At 36.7% G+C, this 16,859-nt stretch overlaps 1 protein-coding gene across 1 annotated transcript in view; it reads right to left on the minus strand.

The window, feature by feature from the left end:
* Window positions 1-16,859, minus strand: part of ZDHHC15 (zinc finger DHHC-type palmitoyltransferase 15) — a 132,577-nt gene that overhangs the window by 49,304 nt on the left and 66,414 nt on the right. The window contains exons 5-9 of the mRNA XM_033412920.2: window positions 15,226-15,295; window positions 13,735-13,767; window positions 12,890-13,010; window positions 8,190-8,322; window positions 6,458-6,584 (exon numbers count right to left, since the gene is read on the minus strand). Coding sequence (XP_033268811.1) covers window positions 6,458-6,584; window positions 8,190-8,322; window positions 12,890-13,010; window positions 13,735-13,767; window positions 15,226-15,295 — 484 coding nt within the window. The remainder of the gene's footprint in view (window positions 1-6,457; window positions 6,585-8,189; window positions 8,323-12,889; window positions 13,011-13,734; window positions 13,768-15,225; window positions 15,296-16,859) is intronic.

Genomic DNA, 16,859 nt, shown 5'->3' on the forward strand with positions numbered 1-16,859 from the left:
TACCATGTTCTTGGATTGGAAGAATCTATATTGTGAAAATGGTTCTACTACCCAAAGCAATCTACAGATTCAATGCAATCACTATCAAATTACCAATGGCATTTTTTTTTTTCTGTACGCGGGCCTCTCACTGTTGTGGCCTCTCCCATTGCGGAGCACAGGCTCCGGACATGCAGGCCCAGCGGCCACGGCTCACGGGCCCAGCCGCTCCGCGGCATGTGGGATCCTCCCGGACTGGGGCACGAACCCGCGTCCCCTGCATTGGCAGGTGGACTCTCAACCACTGCGCCACCAGGGAAGCCCTCCAATGGCATTTTTTACAGAACTAAAACAAATCATCTTAAAATTTGTATGGACACACAAAAAACCCCAAATAGCCAAAGCAGTCTTGAGGGAAAAAAATGGAGCTGGAGGAATCAGACTCCCTCCCTGCAGACTATACTACAAAGCTACAGTAATCAAGACAATATGGTACTGGCACGAATACAGAAACACAGATCAATGGAACAAGATAGAAAGCCCAGAGATAAACCCACGCACCTATGGTCAACTCATCTATGACAAAGGAGGCAAAGGTAAAAATGGACAAAGATGTTCTCTTCAAAAAGTGGTGCTGGGAAAACTGGACAGCTACATGTAAAAGAAAGAAATTAGAACACTCCCTAACACCATACAGAAAAATAAACTCAAAATGGATTCGAGACCTAAATGTAAGACCGGACACTATAAAACTCTTAGAGGAAAACATAGGAAAAACACTCTAAGACATAAATCACAGCAAGATCTTTTTTGACCCACCTCCTAGAGTAAAGGAAATCAAAACAAAAATAAACAAATGGGACCTAATGAAACTCCAAAGCTTTTGCACAGCAAGGGAAACCATAAACAAGATGAAAAGACATCCCTCAGAATGGGAGAAAATATTTGCAACCGAGTCAATGGACAAAGGATTAATCTCCAAAATATATAAACAGCTCATGCAGCTCAATATTAAAGAAACAAGCAACCCAATCAAAAAAAGGGCAGAAGGGTAAACGGTGACAAAGCGATAAAGAGGCATGGACATATATACACTACCAAACGTAAGGTAGATAGCTAGTGGGAAGCAGCCGCATAGCACAGGGAGATCAGCTCGGTGCTTTGTGACCGCCTGGAGGGGTGGGATAGGGAGGGTGGGAGGGAGGGAGATGCAAGCGGGAAGAGATATGGGAATATATGTATATATATAACTGATTCATTTTGTTGTGAAGCTGAAACTAACATACCATTGTAAAGCAATTATACTCCAATAAAGATGTTAAAAAAAAAAAAAAAAGGGCAGAAGAGCTAAATAGACATTTCTCCAGAGAAGACATACAGATGGCCAAGAAGCACATGAAAAGCTGCTCAACATCACTAATTATTAGAGAAATGCAAATCAAAAGTACAATGAGGTATCACCTCACACCATTTAGAATGGGCATCATCAGAAAATCTACAAACAACAAATGCTGGAGAGGGTGTGGCTAATAGGGGACCCTCTTGCACTGTTGTTGGGAATGTAAATTGATACAGCCACGATGGAGAACAGTATGGAGGTTCCTTAAAAAACTAAAAATAGAATTACCATGTGATCCAGCAATCCCACTACTGGGCATATACCCAGAGAAAACCATAATTCAAAAAGACACATGCACCCCAGTGTTCATTGCAGCACTATTTACAATAGCCAGGTCATGGAAGCAAGCTAAATGCCTATCGACAGGCGAATGGATAAAGAAGATGTGGTACATATATACAATGGAATATTAATCAGCCATAAAAAGGAACGAATTGAGTCATTTGTTGAGACGTGGATGGATCTATAGACTGTCATACAGAGTGAAGTAAGTCAGAAAGAGAAAAACAAATGTCGCATATTAACACATGTATGTGGAACCTAGAACAATGGTGCAGATGAACTGGTTTTCAGGGCAGAAGTTGAGACACAGATGTAGAGAACAAATGTATGGACACCAAGGGGCGAAATCTGTGGTGGGGTGGGGATGATGGTGTGCTGGCGATTGGGATTGACATGTATACACTGATGTGTATAAAATTGATGACTAGGGCTTCCCTGGTGGCGCAGTGGTTGAGAGTCCACCTGCTGATGCAGGGGACACGGGTTCATGCCCTGGTCTGGCAAGATCCCACATGTGGCGGAGCAGGTGGGCCTGTGAGCCATGGCCACTGAGCCTGCACGTCCGGAGCCTGTGTTCCGCAACGGGAGAGGCCACAACAGTGAGAGGTCCGCGTCCCGGAAAAAAAAAAAATTGATGACTAATAAGAACGTGCAGTATAAAAAAAAAACAAAAAACAACTAATACTAAATTTTCTTTGGGTTATTTGTATGGAAATATGTTAATATAGATGTTTCAGACATTACATGAAATTTCTAAAAATCTTATATGTTCTGGTATAATAAGTCATAATTCTAGTTATTACTTTAAAATGTATATCTCAGAAATAACTAAATTTCCTTGTCAATTGCATTATTATGAACTTTCATCAAATCTTTAACCATGGTCATTTTTAAGTCTTTTGTCATTTACAGACAGTTCTGGGTGTACTCTGATGCTTTTGCAAAAATGTTCCTATAAAAGGGTTTCATCTTCAAGGAATTCATGGAAAACACTCTGACAAGTACAGGTTTCTGGTAACTGACTATACTGCTGAACTGAATGAATAAGCATTTTGAGAACTCCAATGGAAAACTGATAAATTCATAAAAGTGCTAACGAAAGATCAAGATGAAAAAAAAATTAATTACATGGGACTGAGTGTACTGATGAGGATGATTATAATTTTTGTGACTTTCTGTTTGAATAAAAAAAGAATCATTGAATTCTCTGGAGATAAGGTGCTGTGAATTGGTGATAGATAATAATAATGGCTGAATGCCCTGTTATTTGGCTTGTATGGCAGAAACGTTATTAAAAGCTGGGAGAAAGAGCCAAAGTGAGGCATTTCTAAGAGTGCAGATCCTTGGGGCAATTATCCTACCCCAGAATTGACAGTTCTCTACAGAGGATGTAACTATATTGATTATAAATGAGTGGGCTTTGATTTTTGCTCTTGTTCTTTATTCCAAAGAAGACTCATTTTAGACCTCCCTTTGGTGTAGTGATATTGTGTGTTTGTGTATGTATGTGTGTGAGTGGGGTGCAAATAATTGCTGGTATTAGTTATTAATCAACATTACCCACTGACACAGATTTGTCTTGTGATTTATAGCCAGGGCATAGGATATACCACAGCTTTTAAATAAATGAGCCTGTAAACACTAACTGGTACAGAGGAACTACTAGGGCAATTAATGAAGAGGAGAAAATCTTTCTTAATTACCACCTTACTCCAGCAAAGTTTCCTCAAATAAGTGAACAAATGGCTGTATCCCTGTCTGAAGAATGGATCTAAAGGGGATTGCAAGAAGCCTATAAATAAGCTTTGCTCTAGAGCTAGTTTAGTTGATAGTAGTTTTAATCTGGTTCATGAAGTCACTCAGAGGACACAAACTCATCTCTCCTTCATTGCTTTCTCTTCATTCCTGTTGCAATTATAAGAATTACCTAGAATCTCTAAATCAATCTTTGTTTGTTCTTGCTTTTTGTTCTTGTTTAAATTTAAAACTTTAACTTTTCCCTCCATGAAAGTAATATAAACATTTAATCCTAAAATATGAAAAGTGGAGACAAAAAAAATAATTTCTAAGACTGTTGCCCATACCACTTAGAGCATTTTGGGGGTATAATTCCCCTCTGTTGTTTTTCTTCTCCATATATTTGTTTTTTTCATTTATAAATTATTTTATTTTTAATTGTTGTATAGTTGATGTACAATATTATATAAGTTACAGATGTACAATATAGTGATATACAATTTTTTTGTCAATCCCAAACTCCCTATCTCCCCCCCCCACTTTGCTCCTGGTAACCATAAGTTTGTTCTCTGAGTCTGTGAGTCTGTTTCTGTTTTGTAAATAAGTTCATCTGTATCATTATTTTTAGATTCCACATAATTGATATCATACGATATTTCTCTTTCTCTGTCTGACTTACTTTACCTAGTATGACAATCTCTAAGTCCATCTATGTGGCTGCAAATGGCATTATTTCATTCTTTTTAATGGCTGAGTAATATTCCATCGTGTATATGTACCACAACTGCTTTACCCATTCATCTGTCTATAGACATTTAGGTTGCTTCCATGTCTCGGTGCTGCAGTGAATATTGGGGTGCATGTATCCTTTCAGACTATGTTTTTCTCTGGATATATGCCCAGGAGTGGGATTGCAGGATCATATGGCAGCTCTATTCTTAGTTTCTTAAGGAAATTCCATTACCCTGATACTAAAACCAGATAAAGATACCACAAAAAAGAAAATTACAGGCCAATATCACTGATGAACATAGATGCAAAAATCCTCAACAAAACACTTACAATCTGAATCCAACAATACATTAAAAGGATCATACAGCATAATCAAGTGGGATTTATCTCAGGGATGTAAGGATTCTTCAATATCCACAAATCAATCAGTGTGATACACCACATCAACAAATTGAAGACTAAAAACCATATGATCATCTCAATAGGTGCAGAAAAAGCTTTTGACAAAATTCAACACCTATTTATGATAAAATCTCTCCAGAAAGTGGGCATAGAAGGAAGATACCTCAACATAGTAAAGCCCATATATGACAAACCTACAGCTAACATCCTACTCAACGGTGAAAAGCTAAAAGCATTTCCTCCAAGATCAGGAACAAGACAAGGATGTCCACTCTCACCACTTTTATTCAACATACTTTTGGAAGTACTAGCTATAGTAATAAGAGAAGGAAAATAAATAAAAGGAATCCAAATTGGTAAAGAAGAAGTTAAACTATCACTGTTTGCAGATGACATGATACTATACATAAAAAATACTAAAGATAGCACCAGAAAACTACTAGAACTAATCAATGAATTTGGTAAAGTTGCAGGATACAAAATTAATACACAGAAATCTGTTGCTTTTCTATAAACTAACAATGAAAGATCATAAAGAGAAATTCAAGAAACAATCCCATTTACTATCACACCAAAAAGGATAAAATACCTAGGAATAAACCTAAGGAGGCAAAAGACCTGTACTCCGAAAACTATAAGACACTGCTGAACGAAATCGAAGAATGACACAAACAGATGGAAAGATATACTATATTCTTGGATTGGAAGAATCAATATTGTCAAAATGACTATACTACCCAAGGCAATCTACAGATTTGATGCAATCCCCATAAAATTACCAATGGCATTTTTCACAGAACTAGAACAAAAAATCTTAAAATTTGTATGGAGACACAAAAGACCCCGAATAGCCAAAGCAATCTTGAGAAAGAAAAATAGAGCTGGAGGAATCAGGCTCCTGGGCTTCAGACTATACTACAAAGCTATAGCCATCAAAACAGTATGGTATCAGCACAGAAATAGAAATATAGATCAATGGAACAGGATAGAAGGTCCATATATTTGTATATATCAAAAAACATAAGAATCTCCATGTCCAGTGTTCCAGTAATTCCATTTCTGGGAGTTATTCTAAAGCTAGAGATAAACTAGGCACAAAAATGTTCATTGTGGCATTATTTCCAGGCAATAATTCGGAAACAAACTAAACAAACTAAACTATGGGAATATATATTTCCCCACTGGCTGGAATATGATACAGTTAAAAGTAATGGTTATAAAGACTATGTCACAGGGCTTCCCTGGTAGTGCAGTGGTTGGGAATCTGCCTGCCAATGCAGGGGACACGGGCTCAATCCCTGGTCTGGGAGTATCCCACATGCCACAGAGCAGCTAGGCCTGTGTGCCACAACTACTGAGCCTGACCTCTAGAACCCGTGAGCCACAACTACTGAGCCCACATGCACAACTACTGAAGCCCATGTGCCTGGAGCCCATGCTCCGCAACAAAAGAAGCCACCACAATGAAGAGTAGCCCCTGCTTGCCACAACTAGAGAAAGCCTGTGCACAGCAATGAAGACCCAATGCAGCCAAAAATAAATAAATTTAAAAAATAAAGACTATGTCACAGTAAGGGGAAATGATTACTATATTTTAAGTGAAAAATGTAAAGTTCAAAGTGGTATGTATACTGTGATTAAAAATATGTACAAATACATACAGAAGAAAAACAACAGAGTTGTTTACAATCCAAATTCATTTACAAATGACTGGTACCAGTTTACACTGCTACACACAAAGCATGAGAATGCTTATTGTATCATGCCCTCACCACCTGATTTATCTTTACTAACCTAGTAATGAAAAACACGGGAAATACAGTTTTACATTGGACAGATATCTAGTGCATAATACAGTCAAAATTGAATTTGCTACTTCAAGGCATGGTCCAGCATCAACTTCTTTCAGTGGTAATAGTTACCTACCTGGACCCAATAGGTATTAACCAGAACTTCTTGTTATCTCCAAACACCTGCTGGATATTTTTGATGAAGCCAAGGTTGAACCCATTTTTCTCTGGGCCACTTGTAAACACTGGAGTACAGAAGGCCTCTATGGTGGGGTAGGGAAGTTGAAGAAAAGAAGAAGAGAGCAATAATCAGGACCATTACAATTTTACAGTTCTCCATGAATGTGACTTGCTTCTACAATATTTTTTGCTGTGGTAGCACAGGCCCCTCATTCTTAGTTATTGCTAAATTACTTGGTAAAAACCAGCTTAATCACTTTAATACAAAGTAAGTTTGTTATTAAACATAAAGAATTGGTACACTCTTTTTAAAAAAAATGCAGAAGAAACACATGATGGTAGAAATAATTGAACAGTCATAGGGGTAGTATGTAGTTTGTACTGCATGTAAGGAGTGAAAGAACAAATCTAACAGCACTTTATTTGAATCTAAATGGCAGTAACAGCCAAATGGTCTCTATATTTAGAGCTGGGATGAAAGTAATGACGCATAAAGAGATGGTAATGACATTGATTTGGTTTTGAAACATTTCAGAAATGAACATGTTCACACTGAAGCCTGCAATGTAAGAAATTGAGTTTTACTCCAGAAAAAATGTCAATGGGTGAACTATAATCACCTCAACGACTATGAGAAATTGGACCATGTTAGTGCACATTATTTTTAGATACACATTTATCCCATTAAGCAAACACTTTCACTGTTGGACTCTGGCTGCATCTGACCATTTCCCTTTTGTTCTTTGTTTTCAGATTGTGTTATCATGAAGCTTTTAGTACTTTTCTAGGTTGTAGCTGATCTCTAAGCCAAATATGCTAATCTACTACCCTAGCAACTAAGTGCTACATATATATTTGGTTTAGAAAATAAGTGCAAATACGTTCTTAGCTGTTATCATTATTAGCAAATGAATTCCAAAAGTATAGTGGCTTTTGTACTATACTTTCCTCAAATTTATCTTAGCTAAACATTCAGTATTTGGACACTTTCTCCTTAACCCTCATGCATTGATTTGTGTACAGTATAAATATTTGTTTCACCATGAAAACGATTATTGCACTGGATCCATCAGAAATGCAATTCTCCAAATAAAAGCCGAGAATATAGAGTAGTGGAAAAATTTTCAGAGAAAAATTTTCATTTCTTGTGCTCATTTTCCAGAGACTCACTTGTTCAATGTGTTTATCTCATTCCCACAGTCCCTACACAGCTCCTTGATAACTGTAGATATTCAATTATTTGTTGGTTTGGATTTTTTCTCAGGACTCTGTTTTTAGAAGTGTTCAATAAATTAGATTTTTCTATCTTTATTGACCTTGACTTCCTCCTTCTGATGCTCCCTTCTGTACTGATTCTTTCCTTCACTTCCTTATGTGAACACCCTTTCAAAATTTTCAAGCTGTAAATCTGGAGAACTATTACCCAGAATGAACTATAAAAAGCAATGGTTATTTTTGGTTTTGTGTGAGGTTTTATTCACTAATGTTCTCTTTAGTCTGTAAGCTTCATTCACTATGGCTCTCCAGTTTGGTAAAACATGTTTACATCTGTTTCCGTTTGGAGGCAAAGAGATGTCACTGCAGGTGAAATGTTTCATTGGAAGTTTCTCTCTTCCTTAGGAACAATCCATAGGTCACAGGGATATACATTCATATGTTTTTTTCCTAGCCTTAATATCCAGTCTTACCTAAGGTGGTTTTGTTTCTGCTGACAAGCCAACAATGGTAACCAAAGAGAATCACAAGGCTGACAAAAAACATGCAGGCCACAAAGAGGAGAAAAAGGACATGGAACTTAGAGCGAACACTGGGCAATTCCCCCTAGAAAAGAAATAATAAACAAACAGAAACAAAGGATTAAAGTCATAAGGTTTGGCTAGTTTTTCTGTATAGGTTAGTACTTTCTTCCATATGTATAAAATGTCTAGCTGTAATTAAAAAAGTAGATTTTGTAAAATTTTTACAAAACAGTTCTTTCTGTGGATGACCATACCTTATTATGGATATGCTATCAGCCTACACAGCCTAAAATGGATCTTTGCTTAAGTGCAGTTCAGTGTAAAATAGAGTATATAATGTACCAATTAGAAAAGGGTAAGGTTAAAAGAGTATACTGAAGCCATAACTGGTATGCAACCTCTTAAGCTTGTATTCCATTTAGTTTGTAAATTTTGAGTCATTGGCTAGAGGTGATCTTGAAGTCATATGGTTCATCCTCTTGTTTCAAGGTGGGTTATTCTGGAATACTTTATATGTCATGTTTCTTTGGATATATGTGTGCTAAAAATGTCATAGTGATATATGTAGGAAGTTAAAACACATAGGTAGAATTTTAAAATGTTCTACTTCTAAGTCGACTTGATTTTAAAGCTACTGCAAATTTTGTGTGGTTGTTTTTTATAGTTGAAGTAGAATGTGCTGGTATATTACATCCTGTGAAACAGCTGTTTAGACAGTAAAATCATGCAAGATTTGACAGGTAATTGTAAAAGTAGGTAGCTAAAGATTTTTATAGTTAGCTGGGACATCTCATTTTCCATATGGCAACAGTTTTGTTTTTTTAAAGCAGCCCCAGACTAGAATGAATTTTCTAAAGTTTTATAGCATGCACAGCATGTAACATTTTGTCTTCTGAAGAGAATATTAGAAAACATTTTCAATTTTGGAGTAAGCAGTTGGGAGAAAGACTTTTCTTTATTTCCCCCTTTCCTGTGTTGATCATTGTTTTGGTGTGATGAATTGCTTTGAAATATTTCCAAATGCTCTTGAGTAGTAAAGGTGATTCTTGGTTGAAGTGGACCTTGACATTAGGATCTAGTTCTACTACAGTTTGGAAGGAGAACGTTAAGGCTTGGAAACACTTGGCAAATTCAGATGGTACAGATTTTTTTCGTCTCTTAGAGGAGATTTATATTTATTTTGATGTAAGGAAATATTGGGAATCTTCCAGACAGTATGTGTTTGAAGGATGAAGATAAAGTGAAGTAAACCAGTCAGATGCTTTCAGCTGAGGGGTGGTCTGGGTGAAATTTGCCTGGGGGCAGAGCACGCCAGGAAATAGCTATACCAAGGACTTTGACCTTCATGAACTTTTATGTGAAGCTCCTTTTTGAAATGATTCCTCTACAAAATCTTGGCCTAAGCACCCAAATTGAATTTGATTGGTTTTTGTTTGTTTTGTTTTGAATTTATAGGAAAGATTTTGTAGTGGTTTTTGCCTGGCTGTGTTTTTGTTTTCATAATCTCTACTTTTTTAATAAGTTTTTAAAAGCTTTTAAAGCTCACATTTATTTTACTTCTTATCTTTCATGTTTAAATGGACAATAGGAAATGGCTGGGCAGTAGGGACTGATATAAAGTCAGTTCACACTCTGAGGGGCTGAGCTGCAAGTCTTTCCCTTCCCTAATTGCTCTTATAGAACTCTCTTCTGTCTGCCAAAGCATATCTACTGTGTTGTCCCTTGATAAAGTCCTTAATATTTAACTTTCTTTTTTGTTAGAAGAGGGTGATGGCCCTATGTTCAAAATTACCTACTCAGGAGATAACCAAGTTAAATTACTCAAAGCAATAACCACCAGAAACAGTGGTTATTGGTAGATTAATCCTATTATCTCAGTTCTAAAAGAATTCATAGCCTCTATGAGGAGATTCATGGCCCAGTGTGGGAGGTGTATATCACTACTTTTTTCATAAGTCAAATATCAATTTCCTATCAAAGTGCTACTCTTTAAGTTAATATTGAGAGGAGAACCACAATCTGATGGTCTTCTGAATTCTTTATTTCAAAGGAGCTAGAGCTTCTCTATAGTAGGACCATAATGGGCAGTAGGACATGGTACAGTGTTTAAGATTACTGGGCTTAAGAGTCAGACAAGTTCAAGTTCTCACTTTGCAACTTAGAAGCTGGGTGATCCTGAGCAAGTCACTTAACTACTATGACCCTCAGTTTTATCATCTTTAAATTAGTCTAATAATTCCTGCTTTACCTAGTTCACAAGGTTGTGGTGAGGATAAGATGATATAATAGATATGAAAGTGCTTTGAAAATGGTAAAGTACCATACAAATGGAGGTTGCTATTCTTAGGAGCACAGCTAGTCTCCTTGATACATGGCTTTTAAAATACATGGCAGTGTTTACTTTTCATTTTAGGGGAGACTCAATTTGAACTGAGAAAGCCATCTTTAAACCACACTAAAGTGCTCTCTGGCTGGAGAGACTGCAAAGAAGCATTTCTCTGAACTGTCAATGCCCTTTTCATTATGAGGGCAAGCCAGGGTAGGTTTCCTTGCCTGGCATCTGTCAGGCATGAGCTAGTTTATTGTGGAGAAAAAAATGAAGGAATAGGAAAAGGGCAAGGCTATTTTCACCCCTTGCTTGTGAATACTGGCACATTTCTGGAGATTAATTCATATCTAGATATTACCTTTCGAGGGTAAAAGAAGCATACAGCACCTGGCTGGCATTGTGGTATTTGATTATTGGCTGACTAGGAGGGCCAAAGGCAAAATGTTTGAAATACAACATTGTTTACTCTGTTATCAAAGGGTAGTTTTTAAACAGTAGCCTACTCTGTTAAGGACCAAGTAAAGTCTGTAGTGAAGACCAAGGCTGACACTTTCCCTGCTGAATTGGTTGCAGGAGATTTTTTTTATGGTAGTGGCTTAGTGTGTGAATAGAATGCCAAAAAGGTCATGGAAACCTGGGCAATAGATAAGAGATCCTGTGATGTGGAAAGGGGCCAAAGAAGAGACACCAGGATGATGAAGCATTTTGTATTTGGGGACAATTTATGATAAAACTTCATTTCTGCTTATACTTTTATATCCCTGAGTTGAAGATTTTGATATGCATTATATAATTCTTGATTCTTAAAGTTATTAAATATTGGAATTGATTAAGCAAGTCGAAGAGACAATGCAAAGCCCATACCTCTATAATATTCTACACTATATTTTCTACACTACTAGGGATCAAAGCACTAATTAATAATTTAAATATTCTCAGCTATTTATGCTCTCACTGCCTTGCCTTTCTCCTTTTTTTCTCCAGTTTATTATAAGCTATATTCTACTCACAGGATTTATGTGCTTCACCTCTCCCCCTGAGGTGAGATATTCCTGTTATACAGGCTCTTGTGCAATTCCTAAAGTAATAACCAGTAGCTCTGCCCACATCTGCTTTTTGCTATTCAGGTTCAGTTTGGAAATCCCTCATCATGTAAGGTTATAATGTCTTAGTAACTGTATTGTAGTTGTATGTGGGGAAGACATATCTTCTGGAGTCCATTGGCATGAAATTAAAAAAAAAATCACTATACTGCTGCAGACCCCATATACATATGTAAACTGAAAATCTGCCTTCAATTTTTTGGAAATAGATGGGATATAACTGATATCTTCAAGTAGAAGAAAGGTGAAAGTAGGATTTTTAAAAAGATTTCATTATAATGATTGAAATCATGTTTTGAAAAGTAAAATATTTTCAACATCTGTTTCATTGTTTTAAAGGTATTATCCAGTGTAAGGTTAATCTTTTTCTTTTAACCTTACATTGGATAATATCTTATGATTTCCTCATTTCTTTCTTTCTTTTTTTTTTTTGATGTGGACTATTTTTAAAGTATTTATTGAATTTGTTAGAGTATTGCTTCTGTTTTATGCTTTGGATTTTTGGCCGTGAGGCATGTGGGATCTTAGCTCCCTGACCAGGGATCGAACCCACACCCCCTGCATTGGAAGGTGAAGTCTTAACCACCGGACTGCCAGGGAAGTCCCTCAACATGTTTCATTTGATCTTGGCAATGAGCCAGTGAAGCAGGTAGCAGAGCCAGTATTAGAACTCAGTTCTCCTTATACCCTACCCAGAGTTTGTCATACAAAGTTCAAATAAGACTCTCCCTTTTCATTTTGAATGAGTTAATGAATCTTTCTGTCCAGTAGGAATTTTGCAACTTCCTTTGAACAGGGATTTAGAAAGTATTTTCTGACAACGAGGGAGTGCTTTGTCAGCCTTTTTCTTAGGAAACTAGGGATTTAGAATTAGTTTCAACATTTTTCAAATCTAAAATTGGTAAGAAGTAGATTTTTAAAACTTGATTAGATAAATACATTGTAAAGAATCAGTAAGTCTCAAGAGATTAGGTTCCTGGAGGCCCAACAAGATTCTCATGTATGATAGAAACTTTAACTGACATCTAAATAACAGCCTCTTAAATCTCAGAATATTTAATGTGGGAAACTTGTTTTCTGTGCTTTCCCTTCTGATTACTTCAGTATTAGCTACTTCAAAATGTAAAAAAGAAAAAGATAATGTGAACAATGTCACAGATTGGAATAGGTGTGTATTTATTCTTGGTGGGGGGACCCTTCTGGATTTTTTAACTTACTCTCCAGTATTTGATGAAATAGCTGAAGACCGTTGTAGCAATGTACAGGCAATAGAGAACAGAATAAGCTAAGAACTGAAGGAAGAATTTATAGTTGGAAAATCCAATGCAGTTATTAACCCTAAAAAAGGAAAAAAAGAAAAACTAATTTGAAATCAGGATCCATTGATTTAGAACACACTGATACAGAGTGAACTGTGTTACCCCTGCTGCTTCATTATCTGTTGTGTAGAAACTCAACAGAAATTTAAGTGCCTTAATAGGAACAGACTGGAAACACAAGTTCATGTCTCACTTGTTTTTCCTTTTATTTACAGACACAGAGACAGCTGGCCTACCTAACAGTTCTGGACTGGTTCCTGACACACCCAAGCAAACCTGGATCTTGGATGCTGAAAACCTACTACAATCTCCACAGCTATACTTAGTATATTATGGCATGTTCTCTTTATAGTTAGATGATTTCATACTGGTTCTCTAGGTCAGACATACAAAATTTGGAGAATTGCTTAAATTAACAATCTAGAGTTTTTCAAACATCAAGACAGCTAAAAAAAGAACTGAATTATGTAATGTCAAAGGGGACAACTATCTGTACTCTTTTTCGTTATTATAGCTAATGGACAAGAGACCATTAGCTCTGTGACACCAGGAATTCACTATCACACTTTTGATGGTATATTTATTCTTGCTTTAAAATGTTACGCCTTCCCTGTTCCCCACACAAATACAAAGCCCAGTGAATTATGGTAGGGGAAACAGGCATTTTACAACTATGCTTAGGAAAGTAGGCATTGAACAACTTTGACCCTATTAGAGGGGAGAAATTAATCAAAAGGACATACCAAGGGCAATGATGATCCATTTTTAATACACACCTACAAAAGGAAGAAAATACAGTGTGATAAACTTCAGAATTGAACTCAGGGTATCACCAGTATTTTTACATGGTCCCAGTACACTCATTCTTAGATTTCCACTATAGCTTCTCCAAAACTATTCTGTCCTCAGTTGTTCCTAGGATGAGCCAATCACAAAACTTTAGGATCATGCTGGCAGCAAGTTACATGACTAAAATTCCAACCTTTAAAAGGCATTTTTAAAAGGGAACTCTAGGATACTGACACAGAGGGTAGGTCCAAGATACCTCTCCTCATTTTATTTACTTAGTTTAATAAAAGTAAAGAAGAAAACATGACTGCAGCCTGTGCTTGAATCAAGGGTAAGAGAAACATGGATGGAACAAGCACTCAAGAAGAAGGACATGAAGCTTATATTTATTAGTATAAAAATGGGATTTTACAAAGCTGGAGCAATTTGAGTAACAAAATAAAGTAGTATTGACTTATAACCCCAAATGTAAAATGATTGTCCATGCCCACATATTGATATAAGTAAATGATTTAATAAATAAATGAGGGAAAAGAGACAAATCTCCCATGTAGAGGAATTCCAAATAATTTATGTAGATACTCTGCCTGCAAGGCAGGGTGGGGGAAGCATAACTTCTCATTCCTTTAGTGTTGGCTGTACACAGAGATTTCCTTCTAAAGAGTACAGTATGGAGTGGGGGTGGAAGAAGAGTAACTTTACAGTGGAGAAATCTGGCAAACACTGCCTCAGTCAGATGATTAAGATTAACATTGCAGTGATAAGTCATGTCTATAGTACGTACCCTTGATATGATATAATGAGAATGGCACTTAATCTCTCTGGTCTTCCTCCCCCAAAAGACATTATCTAAATCTAATTATGAGAAAAATATCAGACAAATCCCACCTGAGGGATAGTCTGCAAAATACCCGACAATTCTAAAAACCGTCAAGGTTATCACAAACAAGTAAAGTCTGAGAAACTATCACAGCTAAGAGGAGCCTAGAAGACATGACAACTAAATGTAATACGGTATCCTGGATAGGATCCTGTAACAGAACAAGGACTTCAGGGAAAAACTGAGAAAATCTAAATAGAGTATGGATTTTGGCTAAAAATAAAAAATCAATGCTGGTTCATTAATTGTAAGAAATGTACCATATTAATGTAAGATATTACATGGAAAATGGTGTGGGGCATATAAGAACTATCTTTACAATGATTCTATAAATCTAAAACTGTTCTAAAATAAAATGTTTATTTTTTAAAATGCAGTTTTATTTCTCTTTCCTATCTTTATAATAGTTTGAATCATTATCATCCCTGTGAGGGTATTTGGCATGTGCTCATTATGATTGAAAGGAAATGCTCTTTAGGATCAACATGTTAGGATAAGTCACTTGGTTTTTAAGGCAACCATCAGTGGCCAAGCTCAGCCCAGGGGAATTATGGCTGTCACTTACATGGCACAGACAGAGCAGTGGTGGCAGCGATCTGGCTTGATCAAATGGCACCGGTCACAGAACCTTACGGCTATAGGAAAAATAAGGTGGTTAGCACTGGTTAGGGATCAATATGACACCATATATCTTACTAGCAAATCTGGGTGACTTGTTATACACTGATTACAGGCACTCAAACTCATCTCATTTCAAGTTACCAAGCAAAAGACAGATCACATAAGAGAATTGTGGTATGTATTTTTTTCCCTGTTGGATCAATCTTAAAAGCACCTTTTGGGGGATGAGTGTAAGGGGAAAAGTTTTCATATCTGGATATCTGATCATAAAATTCTGTATTATGAAACAAACTATACTGTCAATTGCTTGAGTTATCTTGGGAAAATCATTTAGCCTCTGTTTATTCCAACTTTCCTATCTGAAAACAGGATTCATAATTTATCTCCTGTCTCCAGAGGTTGGATTGTATGAGGTGGATAAAACTCCTAAAGCATGGTAAAGAAGGTAGTTCTTAGAATAAGAATTTGAAGAATAGAAGAGACATTCTAGAACAAATTAGTTCAATTGACCATTCCACAGATGTAGAAAATAAAGACCTGAGCCATGTCAAGTAACTTACACAAAATCACACAGTAAGCAAGTGGCAAGGCTGTGACTAGTACAGTTTTTCTGACCCTTTAGTTCAGGATTCTTTTCACTTTGTAAGTATGATATAAAAAATCAGTTCTCCTTCCCTCTCTACCTCCTTCCTTCTTTATTTCCTTGCATGAAAGACATTTTCCTTTCCTTCTAATTTTCTCTGTGTTCATTGATAGAGTATGACTGTTTATGTGATTATTAAGTGTAACAACTAAAATTATGAAAATTTGAGCTAATATAATAATTAAACCTAAAGTGTACCTTAAGCACACATAACTGATTCAACATAACGAACTATTAATTCAGCAGAGTTTCTGTGTTCATTCTAGCAATGTGGTGGTGGTGGTGACCAAAGTATGCGTATAACTGAGGTAACAAGGAGGGGAGAGGGACATGCATGTTTAGTTCCTTCAACATGTTTTTAAAGATACGGTCAAACACCACTGTCCAGTTTAAGCCACCATCACCTCTAACTTAGATGACTGCAATAGCTGCCTAATTATTTGCTTTCACTCTTGCCCCCTCACAATACATTCTCTACAGAATAGCCAGGTGATTTGTTAAAATCTAAATCAGATCATATCACTCTCCACTAAAAACCTTCAATGGAGTTCCAAACCCTTAGCATGGCAAGTTACTTTTTTTTTTTTTTTGGTGGCTCTGCATGGATTGTGGGATCTTAGTTCTCTGACCAGTGATTGAACCTGGCCCCGGTAGTGAAAGCACTGAGTCCTAACCACTGGACCACTAGGGAATTCCTGCAAGCTACTTTTTCTTATTAAGGTCTCAGATCAAATGACATTGCCTCAGAGAAGCCTTCTCTATTACTCTATATCATGAGCACTGCAAACAAATGCTTCAAGGGTCCAGGGAACAGTGAGTAGTGAGTGAAGAACCTGAGAATTCGTGCTGTGTTTAAAAAGAGTGGCTACTACTCAGCTCTAGCTAATTTTTGCCATGGGGAAATGCAGATCGAATGTTACCAGTGTCTGAGTTTT

The sequence above is a fragment of the Orcinus orca genome, chromosome X (assembly GCF_937001465.1).
Source record: "Orcinus orca chromosome X, mOrcOrc1.1, whole genome shotgun sequence".
NCBI classification, from domain to species: domain Eukaryota; kingdom Metazoa; phylum Chordata; class Mammalia; order Artiodactyla; family Delphinidae; genus Orcinus; species Orcinus orca.